This window comes from Gymnoscopelus microlampas, assembly GCF_963454915.1.
Source record: "Gymnoscopelus microlampas genome assembly, chromosome: 12".
Taxonomy (NCBI): domain Eukaryota; kingdom Metazoa; phylum Chordata; class Actinopteri; order Myctophiformes; family Myctophidae; genus Gymnoscopelus; species Gymnoscopelus microlampas.
Window position 1 is genome coordinate 28,745,936 of NC_139949.1, and position 17,302 is coordinate 28,763,237.

A 17,302-nucleotide genomic window follows, 5' to 3' on the forward strand; every position below is an offset into this window, starting at 1 on the left:
CTACTAGACATGTATTGTAAAATGTATGTGCGGGGGTTAATTGTTGGATTGATGGTCTAAACATTAGTCTGAACTTAGGTGTGACCACAGAGTTGGACAAACGCCAGTTGTGAGTCAGTATGGGATATTTCCTGGTAGAAACCAAACTATCCTGTGACACAGGAATAACCTGACGGCTTAATTTCAGTGGTACTCGCCATTAGGTAAGAATACTAACATTCTGAGGCTTTTATTCAAAGAAGAAAATAGTCATCAAGGTATGAAAATACGCAGTACACAACCCAGTTGTAAACTGCTGTAAACACTTAAAAAAAGAGAACTGGAAATATCAGTATGCCAAAATGATGCCTGTACTTGGAACTTTGTGCAAACAAGTTCTACATATAGACACAATCTCTTATGTAACATCACTTACAGCTGGCCATGTCCCAAAGCTTTTATAGGACTGGAAATATAAAAGCTTATCACACGGTCAACACAAATGGTGTGAGACGACATCAAGGAATTTTCATACATTCAAAGCTACAGCTTCTTGTACAGGAAATTGTTAGAGCATTGGTGCTATCGCAATACAGAGGTGAACATAGTTACAACAAAGGTGTTCAGTGAATTTTGAAAGCACAATTGCAACAATGAGGGAAAAGCAGTGGAGCTGCTGTTAGGGAATTCTGTACATAATGTGCTCAGCTCCACCAAATGTCACCCAAAGGAATGTTGAAAAGATTGGAATGCTGCATAGACAATAAGAATCCTGACATGGGTGTAAAAATGAGGAGCATGTTTGATAAGCATACCGTTTATGCACAGATTATGTTTTTATCCAACATTGAATGGATACGTTTAGTCTTTCTTTATGGTAGTTTTCAACAAGACACAAGTGATGTGCAATAATAAGTCCAGCTTTAGGATTTGAGTTTACAATGTATATAAACTGTTTCACTCCCTGTCTCTGACGACAGAAAAAAAAGTTGTAATTATATATTTACAAATATAATAATTCATTCATTTTTTAAAATGTATATATGGATTAAAGCAAAAATAAAATCTCGACTGAAACATTATCAGTCCCAGACCTAATCTGCAATTTGTGAAACAGCATGAAAGGAGCCCCCCATATACCAGCGCTGTTTCATAAACAAGCTAAATAATGTATGTGAAGTAATTATGATTTGGTAGCCATACAGCCAGCCAGCAAGAAATGGCAGAAATAACCAAGATCATTAGGGCTTTCTGAAAGATTGAACATGTATTCTATCGCAAGTTTGACCACTCATAGAATCTTGTTGACTTCTATCAGACGTGGCGACTGAGAACTTTAATCCATGATGTATAAAAAACCTATAAACGTGAAAATCTCCCTGGTGCTGGTCTGCAAAGCCTGTAACTTTTAAGGATAGTGCCACTGTTTTTACAAATTTGTTTCCACTGATTTTCAAGCTGCTGTTCTTGTCAGCAACTAACACATTTGTACTACGTTTAAATTCTAAAAGAGGCTTTAGGCTAAATGTACTTTTTTTTTTTTACTTGGTAGCACTGGTAAATATATATCAAGTTGGTGCTACCAACTTGATATAGTTTTTCCTCCAAAAACGTTGCATTTGCGATAAAAGGCTGTATTTCTGTGGACACATCCAACAGCTTACCCACAAGTCACACCCCATTTTTTGGAGCGACACACGATTCAAGTCAATGTGATGGTCCATGGATGATGATACATCAGAAGTCCTGTCTGTTCCTATTATATTTGCCCATTTGCCAGAGAAAATACATAGGCAAGACATCCTCGCACATTGGGTGGTCTAGAAAAGAAACGTTGAGTCCTTAGACCAAGGGTGTCAAACTGGTGGCAGAAGGGATTGAATCCAGCCCATAGGATGATTTGGGGTAAAGGAAAAAGAAAGTTAAATAATAATAATAATAAATTAACAAGATAACACAACTTTATGTCACCAGTCTGCTGTCAGTCATCTATGACGTCAGGCATCCACCACCATTGGCTTCCATTATGAATTTAAAGTTAAATTGATACATGTGGAGTTGCCAAAATTATATATGAGGAGACAAAGTGGTTGTCTACAACCTCCCCAGATCAAACAGTAGGGGGTCAGCAGTGACAGGGATTAAACACATTATTATATTGGCGTAGTGACTATAATGGGTTAAAAAATAAAAATGGAAAAAATAAAATAAACTGCTTGTTTGAATAACAATTTAAGCTAGACCTAGGTAACAAAATGCTGTGCTTCAATGAGTTTGCCCCTGTGCAGGGAAAAAAAAGTGCTTTCACCTTGGAGGCTCAGAGCAGGGGTACCTGGTCCAGGGAGGCAGTCTGCCCGTTTCATTTGCCAGTCTCCAGTACCTCTCCCTTAGGATGAAAGCCCCTGCTTTAGGCTGCCTCTGTCTGCTAAAAATCCCTTTCTTGTTCCCCACCACACGGGTCACACCTGCAGACAAAACAGGTACAATCCAGTGAACTTCTTATGTAAACAAACTTATTCAGTTATTATTTTTAGTTTTTACCTTTTTTATCCCACGATTTTTGCAACCCATTTTTTCACCCAGTGCCAATTGCCTAAGCTGTAATCCTGGGCGCTACTCTCCCTATGCCAGCCTGGGGAGAGCCCCGAACTGAGCTCATGCTTCCTTCAGTGCATGAGGAGTGAGCAGGCCGCTTCTTATCACCTGACAGGGGGGGGGTTTCCCCGGTAGGACGTAGTGCGTGGAAGGAACACGTTATTCCAACAGTTCCTTTCCCCTGCATCAGGCGCCCCGGCTGACCAGAGGGAGGCCAGGATTACTGCATTTTTTTGTGACCCTCGCTACCCTAGGGGACACGGGTAGAACATGCAAACTCCACATAGAAAGGCCCTTTCGAAACGTATTCACTTATAAGCACAGTAGAATATAACTGTGGAATTGGGAAATGTGTAGCCTCTGTTTCAGTAAGGCAGCACACATACTTGTCTCTTGATTTAAGACTTTACAAATGAAATGATTTTCTTCATACAAAGTACAATTCCTGAATGCCTACAAGAAACTAATCCTCAAGGTCTCTTAGCACTTGGGAGTGTACCAAAAATAGTTTTATCACCATGGAGTTCTAACAGCAATGGCCAGGAGGAGAACTCCAGAATGTTGGTTGGACATCATGCTGGGGGGATGGGGGCCTTTTATACAACCCCATTACAATAATGCAAGGATATTGCCAAGCACCAGCACAGTTAGCATCTTCCCATATACAGACCTATAATTGCACCTGTGTGTACATGCATCCCTATCAGGTCTGTCGGGTTTTATAGGCTGTCATGTGATCCCTCGCTACCTTGCACAGTCATGAAGTCTGCAAAGTTCCAGATGAGCTCGCCGATCACATACTCCTTCCTCTTCTGATCAAACACGCTGTGGTAACTCTGCAGGACAATCTTCTGATACTCCTCTGTAAACATCATGGGGGGATCCTAAACATTGGAGAAGAAAGCTCAGCAGTACTCACAAAGTACTTGGCCCCAGTGGTTGAGTTAAAGTATACCGTACGTAGATAATCCTATATTTATTTATTTTTTAATATCAATGCATTGCTGTATGAAAAATTCCCCCCAAAATTCAATGATTTTCCAGAAACTTTCCAAATATATTAATAAGTCAAAATAGCAGATCGACACCTCATAACGTGCCACATTGTGACATGTTGTATGCTTGTAGATCTGCTATTTTCACTATTTGAAATAGAGCTTAATAGTGGTTCATTCATAATGTACCTTTTCCCCTCATATAAATGCAGTGGAGCCAAAATACAACATTTGTCTTTGAAATTTAGTGGAGTGAAAGTCAGTATCCCAAAATACAAATTATACTCAAAAGAATTCACTTAAGCACAGAACTCAAGTAAGTGTACTTAGTTACTGTCCACCACTGAAGCTCAGGTATTATAATCTCTTTAGGTGGGTAGTGCCTTGGTAAACTGACTGAATCAATGCAATAATTCAACATGACATTTCACGTTTTCTTGCAGTTCATTCTGATCTAGAAATCCTGCCAAACTAATATAGTCTTTGTCGGTAGTCGGGCCAGAATTAACCAATTAAACCCTATATTTTGTGGACCGGTCTCCCCCAGGGATTGATATTTGTCTTTTTTCCCTCTACACCAAATCTATAAAAGCTGAAAATATTTTTGCCGAATGACATGACAATGACAAGAATAGGGACACTGGGGTGCGGTGGTTAACACTGTCCTGTCAAATGATTTGAATGTGTGTGAGTCCTCACACTGTGAAGCCCGGGGACCACGTCGGCTCCATATTCGCTCTGGATGATGGGTTTCTGGTACTTCCCATACCAGTTCTCAAACTGGGTGTTGAGCTGGATGGGAATGACCTCCAGATGGCCTGGGTCATGGTACCAGGAGAAGTAGCTGTTCACACAGATCACATCTACATAGGGAGCCTTGGGACAGGTAGGTATGGGAAGACAATGGCAGTGAAACAAATTAGAAATGAAACAACTTCAATATGCTGTTATTCCTATGGCTTAAAACAAGTCGAATCAGCATGTTTGCTGGAAAAAATAAATAAGAAAAGTAGAAAACCTTTGACAGTGAATGGAAGACTTTTGTGGATTCATGCAGTGTTTTGGTCTTGATAAGCAAATACACACAAGCAAGCTTTTTTCTATAAGTGCAATGGATATATATGCACCATTATTTTCATTAAGTCCTGTGCATCATCACAGTCACCTTTTGAAAGGTCTCTGTAAATTGTGAACTAGTATGAATCGTATAGAAACTATACGATGGGGTATTACTCTGATTTCAGGTTATAGGTAATTGAGACAATAGTAATACACATACAGTATCTCAATGCTGAAATTGGTGATATTCTCCTTTAAGAGCATTGTCAAAATGGAAAAGAAAAGTCCCATGAGAATGATTGGCGACTGATTTGTTAACTTCAGCTAAAGTGAGTGACTAAGAGCATAGATATGTCTACAACACAGTCCAACGCAGTAAAATCTAGAACAGGTGAAAATCATGGGCTTGCTTGACAGGTTGGCAGGTTTTAACCTGTTGGGTTTTCTCACCATACATACTACTACTAAATCTTACAGTTGTACCTACATTTGAATAAAATGTGTGAATATTCAATAAAGTGCCCCACCCTAGGATGCCTGTTAATGTAGACCATACTCATACCAATAATAATTAGACCTATTTCAGCCCACAGGGGAGATTCAGTTTTCAGATTCACCTAGCTGAGTGCTTCTTAAGTAAGCGAATGGGGGGGGGGGGGGGGGCAGTTAGGGGTTAAGTATTTTGCTCGGGGACACCTTGACACATTGCCAGGAACCAAACCTGGGACCTTCTGCTTCTCAGGCAGGCTCTCGACTCTAACCATTCAGCTATGGCCGCCCAACTCCTTGTGAGTGTGAGGAACCGGGTTCAAATCTGACCCCTGTCTTGTCTCGCATATCTTTCGTCTCTCCCTGCCCTTAGTTTCATTACACTGACCTATCTGAAATAAAGCATAAAAATGAAAAAAAAAAAGAAGAAGTGCAGAGCCCTGCCCTAGATTGTAGGTTTGGTCTTAGAGATCCCGCAGACTGATTCATCTAGGGATGATGCATTTATGCTTTGCACCTTTTCAGCACCTTTTCAGTATAATGAGTAATTACAACATCAATACATATTACAGACAACAGATATTACTTAAGTGTACAATGTAAAACACTCACCCCATTGTCTCTGGCATAATTGCTATCAGTGATAAAGGTGACGGGGCGCGTATCCAGTGACTTGGTGTGAGATATCAAGGTCCTGAGGAGAAAAAGTATAAAAGATATGTTCTTTTCTGAAGAATGCCATAACACCAAGTGGTCAAGAAAAGAGTCAGATGTAAAATATGAACTTGTGTGTAGTTTCAGTTTGTCAGTGTTTCAGGTCAACAAGGGCCTCATTGTTTGTATTCAGTACATGCATACCAGGCCGCCAGTGTGTTGCTTCAATAGCTAGACAGGACAAAAGAATGTCCCTGCCCTACATGTCCAATCCAGGCCTTTGGTAGTTGTTAGACTCCACCTGTCAGTGTTCTCCATGGGCAGGTTCAGTTCTACCACTCTGACTGCATTCCAGATAACTAACCAAGAGACCATATCTCGGTCATCCCTCACCTTCCGACACACAAACATTTGTGGAAGGTAAATACAGCCTGTGTGTGTGTGTGTGTGTGTGTGTGTGTGTGTGTGTGTGTGTGTGTGTGTGTGTGTGTGTGTGTGTGTGTGTGTGTGTGTGTGTGTGTGTGTGTGTGTGTGTGTGTGTGCGTGCGCACACAAATTCCAATGCCTGGAATTCTTTTACATTTGTAGGCGTCTAGACTATTGTAAGTACGTACATTATAAGTACAAGGTGAAATGGAATGATGGGGAGATGGGGCATGGTGTGGGTGGGTGGGTGTTGTGGGGTAACCAGTTACTCACTTGAAATAGAATCCAGCAGTAGGCATCTCTGCAGCTGGCTCATTAGCTACTGACCACATGACCACTGAGGGATGGTTCTTGTCTCTCCTAACCAGCTCATCCATGACAACCAGATGGTGGGCCAGGGAGGCATTTCTGAAACTACGACTACAAACATGCAACACACAATACTTTATAACATCCACTGATCTGATGAGTGAAATATGATCAGTGTTGCTACAACAGAAGATTGACGAGCAGCATCATTTCTGCCGGTCTGCAAGGTTGATTACGATGTATGACAATTCCTGTTTGCCTGGCCGTCTTTGTGTGCCTCAACTGGCCCTCAATACATACCAAAGTCTCCACCAATATCTGTGAGAGAGTGCGCAAAGCACGGACCTTCCTCTATTGCTCCCATTTTCTGGTAACAGGTAATGGGATGCTTGTTCTGAACACGATTTAATTCCTCAAAGGCAATTGAAATAGGAGCTGATTTGAACATTAGTTTCCTTGATTAACTTTGCATTCATTAAGTTACAATGATGTGAAAAGTGACATTCCCTGATGCTTGGACTTGTCGAGTGTCGTTCTCTCTAGAATTGTTTCTCAAACATCCCACATGTATTTATCTTCACTCAAGCCAATGAAAAATGCATGACTGCCCTTTTTGTAAGCACTCTTTGATGCTTTGATTTTGAGTAAATATTAAAACTGCAAATTGAACTCCCATGTGGATGCTCACAAGCAACCTAAAAGTATTTTGCTGTAAAAAATGCTGATTCCACACAACAATTCAATGAATATATAAAAAAGGAAATGAGGGATACCATGAGAGATAAAAGATAAACCCCACAATGATCACTGAGATGTATACAGTGGTACCTACATGTCTTTAATTCCCACCCCTGGGCATTCATCTATCACCACAATGCCATGACGATCACACATCTGTAGGATCTCCTCAGCATAGGGGTAGTGGCTGGTACGGAACGAGTTGGCCCCAAGCCACTTCAACAGGTTGAAGTCTTTCACAATCAGGGGCCAGTCAAAGCCTTTACCACGGATCTATGGCACCCAGCAAAGGAGGGGAGTTGGTTATGAATTCAATATTTGAGTGACCATGTCATCGTCTTTATAGCGGCCTTGGGAATATAAATGTGTTTAAAACATATTTAAGGTGTGTTGGTTTTGGTGATTCATTCAGTAAAGTTGTGCTTCCCCCTAGTGGTACTCACATCAGCGTCCTCGTGTTTGTTGACTCCATGGAAATAAAAGGGCTTATTGTTTATGAGGAACTGGCGACTGGTAACCTTGACTGTTCGGATGCCTATTGGTAGGGTATACACGTCTTCGTATGCTGCCCCCTCATGGACTGCTGTCATGTGAACCTGGAGGTTTAGGGAGAGTTCATAAGCATAAGCTATACAGGTATATTCCATGTAAGGCTTATTTCTCAACAGTTTTCCCACTGAATGTCTTGTATATTATATTATGTATGCACTGTGAGGTTGCGTTGGGTGCACAACAATTTAAGCTGTAAAATGTATTCACGGCTCACTCAAGCACTGGCAAGTCACCTACACAACTGTAAGTAACAGGGTCTCTGTCCAGGAAATTAAACCCTTTTCTCTGCATGACTAACAGCTCTATAGCTTGCTCAAAGAGAACCTGCTCATCTTTCATTCAATTCAGAGCTTGGGATCAGATTTTTTCAATTTCAGTTTTAAATGTCAGATCTCATAGGAAGTAACATCTTCAGTTATTAAAAATAGTGGTTGCAGGGTGCCCTAGTTGTAGGTGTGGACTGGCCATCGGGAAGTTACTCCCAGTGGGCCGGTTGCTGCATGGCTGGCCCGGTCTCTTTTTTGTTTTGTTTGGTTGTTTGTTTGTCAGCAGCCAACATTACATCAAATATAAATGGTGTATCACTCTCGTACAGACATGCATTGTGATTTCATGGAGACTATACTGTACAATACGACCACCTTACAGTGACTTCTTCAATGCATGCTGCACCCTCTCTCTGCCCTGTGTGTTTCTGGTGTTGAAACAAAACTGCCACATAAACTGCTGGGATGTTGCGACCGAGGAATCTTCGCAACTTCAAGGACAGGTGTAAACATTGCAGGCATTATCCCACTGCCACTTGCTGCGGCCTCTTCAAAATTTGTGTGCGTCACCAATCTCATGTGCAACTATACTGCGTTTATCCCATGGTCTCCAAAGTGAATGTCTTTGGACATAAATACCTCATGTTCATTCACTGCTTGTGCCAACCATGATATGTTTCTGTTTTCCTTCCATTTGGCACCGAACTTGTATTTCCCCGTCCTGGCTCATGATAGCAAGTCAGCAACCCACAACCACATCAATCCCAACAACCTGGCCACGCCTGACAACAAGGCACCACATTCTCCTTTGACAATGCAATGATGATGAAACGTCCAAAGCACGTCATGTAGCCGTGTGTAAATAGCGAACGTAACGTCACGTGACATAAAACTTATTTTAATAGCGGTCTCTCATTGTATAATATTAACAGTAAATCAAACAAACTAATCAGATAAATACACACTGATGTTTTATGGCTTTCATTTTCCTATGAGCCTTAAAAACATCTTCAAATGTAATACCTACGGTCAAATTTAAGACTAATTCATTAATTAATTAATTTCCCCATTTTTTAATTTCAGACTTTTTAAGGACCCACTGGAACCCTGTGTTACTACGTCAGACAGTATAAGTATTATTATTGGGGCACGCCTCCTGGCAGACATTTGCGCTTTACTAGGCGCCCCATTCTAGTGTGTACTTATTTGATCGACTGACTGATCAGCTGGTTGATATGATTTGGCTGCATGCTTCTACTACTTTATTAATTGTATATAATGTGAAGAAATGACAAATATGAGGGCTGCTGTAATTTAAATTCCCAGGCCTGATTTTTGTTTCCTGTCCACCCCAGCCTGGTGGCTTAACTCAATAGTTAACCCTAACCCTTGAGGACCTGTGTAAGCACTTACTATAGTTTAGGGTAGATATTATAGTAACAGCCTATTCTGTGCATTAGCAGAAGTCTTAGTGAGGCACTTTTGTAAAAAAAAAAAAAAGGAAAAAAAGAAAGAAAGAAAAAGGAAATGATTCAGCTTTTACTGGCATGAGCTTGAATACCAGTGGGTGTTGATGTAGGTGGTGAATACACTGCTGTGGTAAAATTATGCTTACCCTTTAGTGGCTGTGACTCAATCTTAATGAAAATAAAATGTAAATATTTAGACATGCATGTGAACTATTTTGTCTTACCTCTATAGAATAAAGATAGCCTGGATTCTCATGCATCAAGTATGGCCACCACAATTTGACATCCACCACTTTGAGCACCCCAGATGGCCCAGAGGAGGAGGCCACACAGTGTCCATCTTTGTCCATCAAAGTTATCTTCAAATTGGCTGTCGGAGCACCTAGCACTGATACACTGTAAATGACTAGGCCTGGAACATAGAGGAAACAGATAACATATCAAGTCACACACAATCATTCAATTTGACCACAAGTGATACAGTACCTGTGGAAGTTTGTAATAGTAGGGGCAAAGGGTGTGATTTCTTCTGTATAGTCATAAACATTCCATACATGTCTGTTACACACATATCAACATTGAATTTAACAATAATGAACAAAATAAAACACAGGGAATAGAAAGGCAGCTAATTTTGTCGTAGGACCCAGATAAGACCTCCCGTGCTAGTGTCTCCATGCCAAATCCTGTCTGTGCCTTGCTCTGTGGGCACCGTCACTGGTTGCCCCTAGTTGTGGGTGCCAGCGCTACGTGCCTGGGCATTTTAGAACGTCTACCCCCCGATACTAACTGACACCACATGTTCACCACAGCTGAAGATAAAATGCATGCAAAAAATAGGCATGAGTGGGAAGAATCAAACAATTGGCTTAACACTACAGTGTCAGTCAGTAGGAATGAATATAACGTTAAATGCAAGGTGTGTTGGCAAATGTTTTCTGCGGCACGTCGAGCATGGTGGCCAGTCAGACAGCATGCCTGGAGACTGAGCAACACTCCCGTTAAAGTCAGAACAAAAACATAAGATCCAAGAAGCAGTGTCACAGGTATTTATACACCATGCATCTCCCAAGACTGATACAGCATGGGACATAATGTAATTATTAGAATTTTTATCTGGCTGTGTATTTACTAATATATGTCAATTCTTGCTACCGGTCCTATAAATCTCACCCCCCGAGGTGGGCAAAGCCTCTGGATGTGATTTGCTTATTAATGTTGTTGTTGAATAAATAATGTATTTAATATATGAATCAATATAAATATAGTGCCCCAGTTATGAACAACTTTGAGCATATAACAATATACTAAAGTAAATCTGGAAACCTTCTTTTTTTTTTCTTCTTACATTTTTATCCCACGATTTTGTAACCCATATTTTTTCACCCAGTGCCAATTGCCTATGTAATCCTGGGCGCTACTCTCACTCTGCCAACCTAAAAAATAAACATTTTAATTAAACAAATTCCCAGTTCTCTCTCTTCACATCTATCGCTGAATCTGTGGTGTTGGTATTGGTAATGGTTAACTACAAATATACTGCCTCTGAGGAGATTGAAAGGGTACAGATGTATGCTGCTCTGCTCTCTTGGGTATTTTATCCTTGGGTAAAAAAGAATGGGGCTGGGTCACAGCATGCATGTGGCCTGTCACTGTAACAAAAACTATGAAAAAGTGAAATTTCATGACATATGCCCTTTTATTACAAAATGGTCTCATCAATTGTGTTGCAAGAACCACAGCTGTGGATCATTTTGGTAGGGCTCAGTGTTTTTTACCTTAGTTGGGCTATCTGTAGTCGTGGTTGCAGTCTCAAGTCTGCAAGTTGTCTCCGCTCACTGCGTTGTGCAGGATGGACTATAATAAACGTCAGAGACTGATTTTTCGGTTACGTGATAGCCAATCACCGATAGTTGAATGACGTACGTATCGGGACCAGATCCTGATCCTACATCGAATCGGCCGCATCTCTCGAGCTGTCCTCGATTTGTCCATAGTATCGTGACTGGCAACCCGTTTTCTATTTTGTGTCCTTCAGAATAAGCTTGTCTTATGGCTTGCTTGACTCAATGCGTGACACAATAAGTTGTGTTTATGATAGGATATCATCTACATTACAGTCATGATCGGGAATAAATCGGGAATTAAATTATTTTATCCTTCAAGAGTGCTCCGCTCCCTCTGTGCTCAGAGGAGGCGGAGCATTGACATATGGGAAATATCATCTTAATCTTAAAACGTATATGTATTAATACAAAAATAATAATTACCAGTGTTTTCAGAGATGTCAGTCACCACAGTGATGTCATCAACATATGCCTTTGGCGTAGTGTATAGCAAGACAGGACGATGTATCCCAGCATAGTTGAAGAAGTCAAACATGATGCTTTGCACAAAATAGCCACCAGGATACCTGTTCAAACAATTTACATTGTTTTACAACTTTGTGTACAAACCTTAGTCTTGTGTAGCCAGACAATCAGAGATCTCAGCCTACTGATACCTCTTGTGACATCTAAATTCAATGGATGGGTTAAAACTGGGTGGAGACAATTTAGATTTTTTTTTAAATAACAGCATCGCAGAACCAATGCAATCCTTCAGGGCAGTCCTTCATAATACGAAGGTACAGTATCAGGATAGGTTTTCAAACAGCAGGTTTTCTCCGGCATCCAAGCCCATTCAATGAACTCCCCAGACGTATCAGGAAGAGATCTCTGATCATCTGACTATGCGAGACCAGACAAACCTTGATTGGCGCTGTATTTTTTGAGTGGTGCCAACCACTCCTACATTTGACTTTGTCCGTGTGTCCGTCCGTACTGTATGTCCAATAAACAAACATTGATGACAACATCAATATGGGGCTCATCAAAGGCACCACTCTCTTCACACAGGGTGTGATTTTTATAAATACATTTGAATGTTGCCCAAGTAAATTAAGGGGATTAGACCAAATTAATTATTATTACGCCATAAGATTACGCTCTTGTTTCAAAAAGTGTCAAATCAGTTTCTTTCCAAGTAATAAACAAACAGAATGGCTTACTTGGAGGTATCGTCCATATGCTGGATTGCTCCTGGGGGGAGGGTCTCCAGAGTAAGTGTGTTGTTGACAGCAATGGTGATCCTGCATTGTACTCTCGGGTTCTCTCTGATTAAATCACCTATCTCTGCCTCAAAGGGAAGATGACCACCATTGTGCTCCGTCACTTTCACTCCATTCACCCACTACAAGAGCAAAGACAATAGTTAGGATGGTAAATGCAGGGGACAGATTTCACATATGTGCAAAATGCAAATGTTCAGTGACAAATACCCCAATAGTAAGTACTAAAGGATGATTATTCCAGCTAAGCTTAAAACACAACTTAATTTTAAGAGGGTTACATGAGGGAATTAAATAAAATACAGATTTTGTAGGATGTAATATTTAGACCTATTAATGTGAGCCTGGAGACTTTTATTCCCATGTAATTTATATATTACTCACTTAAGTGTGTGGAGGATGAATGAACTGCCGAGGTGACAAGTTTTGTTTAAATTGGAAGCACTTCATGTTAAATGTGTTCAACATATGGTATTGTTCATATGTACCGTACGTATAGAGAAAGGAAGGGGAAAGGAAAGGGAGTATTTTCTGGGCCCGGGGGAGGGGAAATTGCTTTTACAGCTTGACACGTACACTGGTTGAGCCGAGGGTCAAACCGATGACCTTCCGATTCCCAGGCAGCCCCAATGACATTGACTTGAACCCTTCATCATGAATCTAATGAATCTAATCTCATAGGGCTCCAGAACTTAGAAGAGGAGTATAAAATCTTAATTTATGCTCCGTCATAGAACGGTTTCACGTGCCAAAAATATCTTGTCTACAAGCTCACAACTCGTTGCATCCACGACACTTGTGAACTTGTAGATCAGCTATTTTCAGTTTGTGACACCGTCATACGATGAAGTATAGAATCGGGCTTAAAGCAGTGGTTCTCATCTCAAGGCAGGATCCAGGGAACCCCACGGGTCCTTGAGGGGGTTCCAGGGGGTCCCCAGCTAAATGATGATAGTTGGTAGTTAGTGTACATTTGTAAACTCTCAGAGTTAAATCAACACTGAGTGTAGATTGGGGTCAAATGGCAAAACTCATCAAATGGGGGTCCATGGCCTAATAATGCATATCAAACTGGCGTTCTTGACATGAAAAAGGTTGAGAATCACTTTAGGACATACTGTACTTACCACCACTGAATAGTAGTGTGCACTTCCCACTCGGAGTACGACTCTAGTTCCCTCATCAGCTACCCAGCGGGCAGGCACCCACACCTCTCGATCATACCACACCCAGCCAATGAAATCTCTCAGTTTGGGGTCCTGGGTTATATCATTATAGCTGGCAGGAACTGGCATGTCAATCACAGGGCCACTCTGATACAAAGATAGATAGACGTGTATGATTTGTACAGACACAGTCAAATCCTCACTGATAATGTATCCATTTGTAACTCAAGCGTTTTATTTTATATTGCTTATTAGACCTTTATTTATACAGGGAAGTCCCATTGAGATATAAAAAAAAAAAATATATATATATATATAGGGTAAGTAATATTTCTTGGTTAAAACAAAACTTTTTTTTAGAAAGGTTAAAGACAGTAAACATTGCTAATGCTATAGACTCTATAGCAATGTTCTGTTTATTAAAGCGATGGGAAGACCTGTTATAGTTATAGGTATACCCAACTCTTCAATAACAGAATATACATTTTCAGGTGGGTTGCCAATTTCATCCAATCAGGAGAGAGTATCCATTCACCACCTTCACTTTTATAGTGATGTTGTTTCAATTCTGTCTGCTAACTTCTTTGTATCAGCACTTCCTATTTCACGTGTTTATTCTGCATTCTATATGAGTACTCTCTCCTGATTGGAACAAATTGGTATCCCAAGTTAACCTATTGATGCATTTTCTATTTACTAAAGAGCTGAAAAGACAGGAGACCCCTGTTGCTGAACAAACGCCTTATAGCAATGATTACTATCAGAATGTAGAGCTATTTAACACTTTATTTATTTTTTCAAAATCTACAAACTAACTAGTAACTAAAGTTTTCAATTAATTGTAGTGGAGTAAAATGTACAATATTTGCATCTGAGATGTAAGTTGGAGTAGAAGTAAAAGTACTGGAAATTGGAAATAGTCCAGCAAATTAAAACAATACCTCAAAATTGTACTTAAGTACAATACTTGAGTAAATGTACTCAGTTACTTTGTCACCACTGAGGATTGGACTGTGTTTACCTCAGATAAGCGACCTTTGTACCATGCCTCCTCAAAGCCCTGGTTCCTGCTAGGAGACATGTCAGCCCTGAAGCTCCACAGCCCGTTCAGCTCTTTGATCTCCCGTGAAGAGGACTCTCGAGGGAACAGCATGCCGGTACTGAGCAGGTGACCTGCGTCCCATTGTGCAGACAGGAATAAGACATGAATTATCAGTAGTTTACCTGGACTAGTCATCCTGCATACTGTACACACTGAGGTAGCGGATGGAGTCCAATGGCTAAGTTGTTGCCAGTGCTGCCAGGTTATGAGAGAGAAACAAGTAACCAGGTCTAGGAAAACAAGCCCAAAATTGGATATTTGAAATTAGCCTATCTACGTCGCGTTGTGATCGTGTAGATCTGCCATTTAAAACAATAATAATTTCATTTTGAATATGTTTTTGAAATATTTTAACACTAATCTGGTACAGGGGTCACACAATACTTATAGATGGGGGGGGGGGGGGGGGGGTTGTGATAAGCGGACATGGCAACACTGGTTGTTGCTGGTGCAGTCACATGGGCAACTCTTTAGTCATGTGATCATAAACTCAATTTCATCCGGAAAATACCCAAACGGATAAGATCTAACACATCAAACTGTATTTTATCGCGTTTCATTGCAACATTCTTATGTAACGTTTCCACACGATTTCCTGATTATTAATATTTCACTTCTCCTTTCAGGGTTTAAAGTTTAAACCAAAAGTGTAATTACAGTGTAGGGCACTAGATGGCGCCAGATACTAATCCATTGCTTGTGGTGCCAAACCAAACGTTTGTTTGATGCATAATTATATTAAGGCGGTTAACTTCTAATGGTTATTTGAACATTCTCGTTTTTTGGGGGGGGTCGACACTTTCTAAACTAGTTTTAACCAAATAGCCTACTTGTTTTGTTCTGAGCCATTGCTAAATTATGATGTTCCTCTATATTCTCACTACTGTGTGGTTGTGCTGATTTTCTTTTAGGTCTATTACATATAGGCTATGTTGTACTGAGACAAAATTAGCCTATTTAAATGCACAGATTCTCATGGGGCAGAGCATGACTTCAGAATGGGGCCATATACCTGCCTGAAGCATGCTGGGGCTCAAACAGCAACATAGTTGTTGAAGAAACCTATTAAAAGCCAACAGCGGAACACGTTTCTGTTTTTGTTTGTTTTTTAATGCCATTAAAATGTTGACTTATCCACAAGTTTCCTAGGGCGTTGTGGGCATCACTTCCTGTCGATTTGATCCAATGAAATCCAATGATATCCAATGAAATCGACAGGAAGTGATGCCCACAACTACCATTAAAGGTTACATTTTATTATCTTTTCCAGATGTTTGTTTCAAGCTTAGCTGCTATCTCAGGATAGCCTATACAATTGAGCCTATACAATTGTTTTTAAGGCTAGCAGACACCATAGATCAAAGGGTACATTTTGTTCAGTGTAGGGAGCTCAAGGGGAGAGAGGCATTACAGAAATGCCAATTAAAATGCTGCAAGTCTGACTAATTGGAGGGATTTTTTTCTAGGAAAGGGATGCTGAGATGCAGACCAATGTCAAAGATCAGGAGGATTTGAAAACGACATGACTGTTGAGTTTGTTCTGTATAACTTAAACTCATCTACAGATAAGGATCGCCCTCATGAGAAAAGGCTGGGAACGAGGCAAGAAAGCCCTTATAGAACCATTAACATTTACAATTTAGCCATCCCTAAAGACTGCATGGTTGGAGTCAGTGCCATGAACATTTAAAGTCTGTTGGAAAAGCTCTGAACGTGTCTGACTAATGAGGGTTTGGGCTTTTGTTTGTGTTTTTTAGGAAGTAATGCTCCAATGCTGAGATGCAGACCAAGATCAAGGATCAGGATCCATTGGTAATATGTTAACTAGAGCTTACCTGATACTGCCTGCATTTGAAAAGGACATTATAATTGTACCTGCTCAAACCCAAATAGATTTGTAGATAGTCTAGTCATCATAAATAAATAGGACAATTGAAGCTGTGCCCTATGATATTGTGGCACATGAGTATGACATTGTGAGCAGTGAGTAGCCAAATATTAGGCCTCCTCTATGGGCACACATGCCCAATTTCAAGGGCACTTACCAGCCCTAATAAATGAGGTACCTTGGGCTATAGGTTATGGTTTGACATGCATGCCAGATTAGAGTCTCAGTTCAGTGGTTTCTAGCTGTGAGGAGTGGTGTTCACAGACAGCGGTGTCCTATGCTAGCAATAACACCTGAAGTGGTAAGTTGAGTGAAATTGGACAGATCAGAGGAGGTATAGTTGTTCATCTTTATCACAGGGCATTTAAAGTTGGATTTTGGGTGCTTGAGTGACAGTTGTAACATGGATCAAATTATGTTAGTAATACACTTTTTTTGCACGGCTTGATCTGAGCGGTCTGGTGGAGGCTTATAACGATCAGCTATCAAAAAATTCCACTGGGTTA

The 17,302-nt window shown here is 40.5% G+C and overlaps 1 protein-coding gene across 2 annotated transcripts; it reads right to left on the reverse strand.

Moving 5' to 3' along the window:
* Nucleotides 1-204: 204 nt before the first annotated feature.
* Nucleotides 205-15,085, reverse strand: gusb (glucuronidase, beta). 2 transcript variants are annotated; one of them, XR_014602013.1, is made up of 14 exons: nt 14,828-15,085; nt 13,768-13,953; nt 12,581-12,762; nt 11,802-11,944; nt 9,756-9,943; nt 7,688-7,840; nt 7,339-7,517; nt 6,471-6,617; nt 5,730-5,811; nt 4,269-4,445; nt 3,323-3,458; nt 2,288-2,444; nt 1,567-1,840; nt 205-1,500 (listed from the first exon to the last, which is right to left on the reverse strand). XR_014602013.1 is itself a non-coding variant. In XM_084075051.1 (13 exons), the coding sequence occupies exons 1-13, from the start codon at nt 15,041-15,043 to the stop codon at nt 1,822-1,824; spliced, it is 1,965 nt and encodes a 654-aa protein (XP_083931177.1). In that variant the 5' UTR covers nt 15,044-15,085; the 3' UTR covers nt 205-1,821. The 2 variants fall into 2 exon arrangements, 1 of the variants encoding a protein (XP_083931177.1); XM_084075051.1 differs by having other exon boundaries at nt 205-1,840.
* Nucleotides 15,086-17,302: the final 2,217 nt, after the last annotated feature.